General features: G+C 53.4%; 1 protein-coding gene across 1 annotated transcript in view; it reads right to left on the minus strand.

Annotated features, from left to right (window-relative positions):
* The window catches only part of LOC308163819 (endosome/lysosome-associated apoptosis and autophagy regulator family member 2-like), a gene marked incomplete at its 5' end in the record, with an annotated part of 27,975 nt that overhangs the window by 9,368 nt on the left and 16,107 nt on the right, over positions 1–2,500 (minus strand). The window contains one exon of the mRNA XM_080538009.1: positions 1,592–1,720. Coding sequence (XP_080394135.1) covers positions 1,592–1,720 — 129 coding nt within the window. The remainder of the gene's footprint in view (positions 1–1,591; positions 1,721–2,500) is intronic.

The raw sequence follows: 2,500 nt of genomic DNA on the forward strand, positions 1-2,500 counted from the left end.
TATTCACTTGCATATGCACTCCATCCGTTGGGTTGACCTGATCTATTCCCAGTAAACAAAGAGTCCAAAAGACGTCCTCAGGGAAGCCGGAATGTGGGTTCAGATGACGTCTTTCTGGGACGTCCAGGTGACGTCTTTAGGACGTCTTATGGACTACATATCGTCTTCTATACTCCATAAGACGTCCTAAAGACATCACCTGGACGTCCTAGAAAGACGTCATCTGAACCCACATTCCGGCTTCCCTGAGGACGTCTTTTGGACTCTTTGTTTACTGGGTTGTATGTGCTGTAGGACCCCTGACCTGGACTAGCAGGGCTGTATGACCCCCTGACCTGGACTAGCAGGGCTGTAGGACCCCCTGACCTGGACTAGCAGGGCTGTAGGACCCCCTGACCTGGACTAGCAGAGCTGTATGACCCCCTGATCTGGACTAGCAGGGCTGTAAGACCCCCTGACCTGGACTAGCAGGGCTGTAAGACCCCCTGACCTGGACTAGCAGGGCTGTAAGACCCCCTGATCTGGACTAGCAGGGCTGTAAGACCCCCTGACCTGGACTAGCAGGGCTGTAAGACCCCCTGACCTGGACTAGCAGGGCTGTAAGACCCCCTGATCTGGACTAGCAGGGCTGTAAGACCCCCTGATCTGGACTAGCAGGGCTGTAAGACCCCCTGACCTGGACTAGCAGGGCTGTAAGACCCCCTGACCTGGACTAGCAGGGCTGTAAGACCCCCTGACCTGGACTAGCAGGGCTGTAAGACCCCCTGACCTGGACTAGCAGGGCTGTAAGACCCCCTGACCTGGACTAGCAGGGCTGTAAGACCCCCTGACCTGGACTAGCAGGGCTGTAAGACCCCCTGACCTGGGCTAGCAGGGCTGTAAGACCCCCTGACCTGGACTAGCAGGGCTGTAAGACCCCCTGACCTGGGCTAGCAGGGCTGTAAGACCCCCTGACCTGGACTAGCAGGGCTGTATGACCCCCTGACCTGGACTAGCAGGGCTGTATGACCCCCTGACCTGGACTAGCAGGGCTGTAAGACCCCCTGACCTGGACTAGCAGGGCTGTATGACCCCTGACCTGGACTAGCAGGGCTGTAAGACCCCCTGACCTGGACTAGCAGGGCTGTAAGACCCCCTGACCTGGACTAGCAGGGCTGTAAGACCCCTGACCTGGACTAGCAGGGCTGTATGACCCCCTGATCTGGACTAGCAGGGCTGTAAGACCCCCTGACCTGGACTAGCAGGGCTGTAAGACCCCCTGACCTGGACTAGCAGGGCTGTAAGACCCCTGACCTGGACTAGCAGGGCTGTAAGACCCCCTGACCTGGACTAGCAGGGCTGTAAGACCCCCTGACCTGGACTAGCAGGGCTGTAAGACCCCCTGACCTGGACTAGCAGGGCTGTAAGACCCCCTGACCTGGACTAGCAGGGCTGTAAGACCCCCTGACCTGGACTAGCAGGGCTGTAAGACCCCCTGACCTGGACTAGCAGGGCTGTAAGACCCCCTGATCTGGATTAGCAGGGCTGTAAGACCCCCTGACCTGGACTAGCGGGGCTGTAAGACCCCCTGACCTGGACTAGCGGGGCTCACCGTTCATGTCGTCACATTTGGAGTTGCCCACGTTGAAGCAGGAAGTCTTCATGTTGGAGGGAAGGACGTTCCACCATTTATACTCATATCCCAACACCGGCTCTGTCCCCGCTGGGCACTCCTCACACACTGGAACACACACACACACACACACACACACACACACACACACACACAATGAATTTCCACCCACAGACAGGTATAGACATTATATGTGTGCAGGTGTGTACAGTTGATGTTCTGAAGAAAAATATAAACGCAACACTTCGCTCCAATTTTTTCACGAGTTGAAATCAAAGACCTAAGACTTTTTTCTATGTACACAAAAGGCCTATTTCTCTCAAATTGTGTTCGCAAATGTGTTTAAATCTGCGTTAGTGAGCACTTTGCTGAGATAATCCATCCACCTGACAGGTGAGGCATATCCAGATGCTGATTAGACAGCATGATTATTGCACAGGCGTGCAATTCATAGCTTTCAGTCACGTGGTTTCTTCCCTAGCAACCACCAACCTGACGGGCAAAAAGTATCATAGCAACATCGCTCAAAATGGCGAGTGGACGCAATTTACCGGCTGCCTACTATTTAGACCACCTCACCCATGAAGAACTATCAAGATACACGACGGTGATAGGAGAGTAGGATTGACACCATTCAAATGGTTTTGAATTCCCTGGCTTCTCCTCTATCCGGACACGTTGGAATTATTTTCCTAACCCCCGGAGAATCAAAGTTATTAACCCGCAAAAGGTGCTTCCTTGACCGGCTTTGTCCGTGAATAACACCGGTTATGGAGGTCGTACAAACACAAGACTATTATTGCTAAATTCACCATCAGTATACGGTCATTTTGAGCCCTTAACCACCTCGCTGACACCCCGAGAAGATATACTTTTAATATGAAACTC

The sequence above is a fragment of the Nansenia antarctica genome (genome assembly GCF_963989245.1).
Source record: "Nansenia antarctica genome assembly, chromosome: 8".
NCBI classification, from domain to species: domain Eukaryota; kingdom Metazoa; phylum Chordata; class Actinopteri; order Argentiniformes; family Microstomatidae; genus Nansenia; species Nansenia antarctica.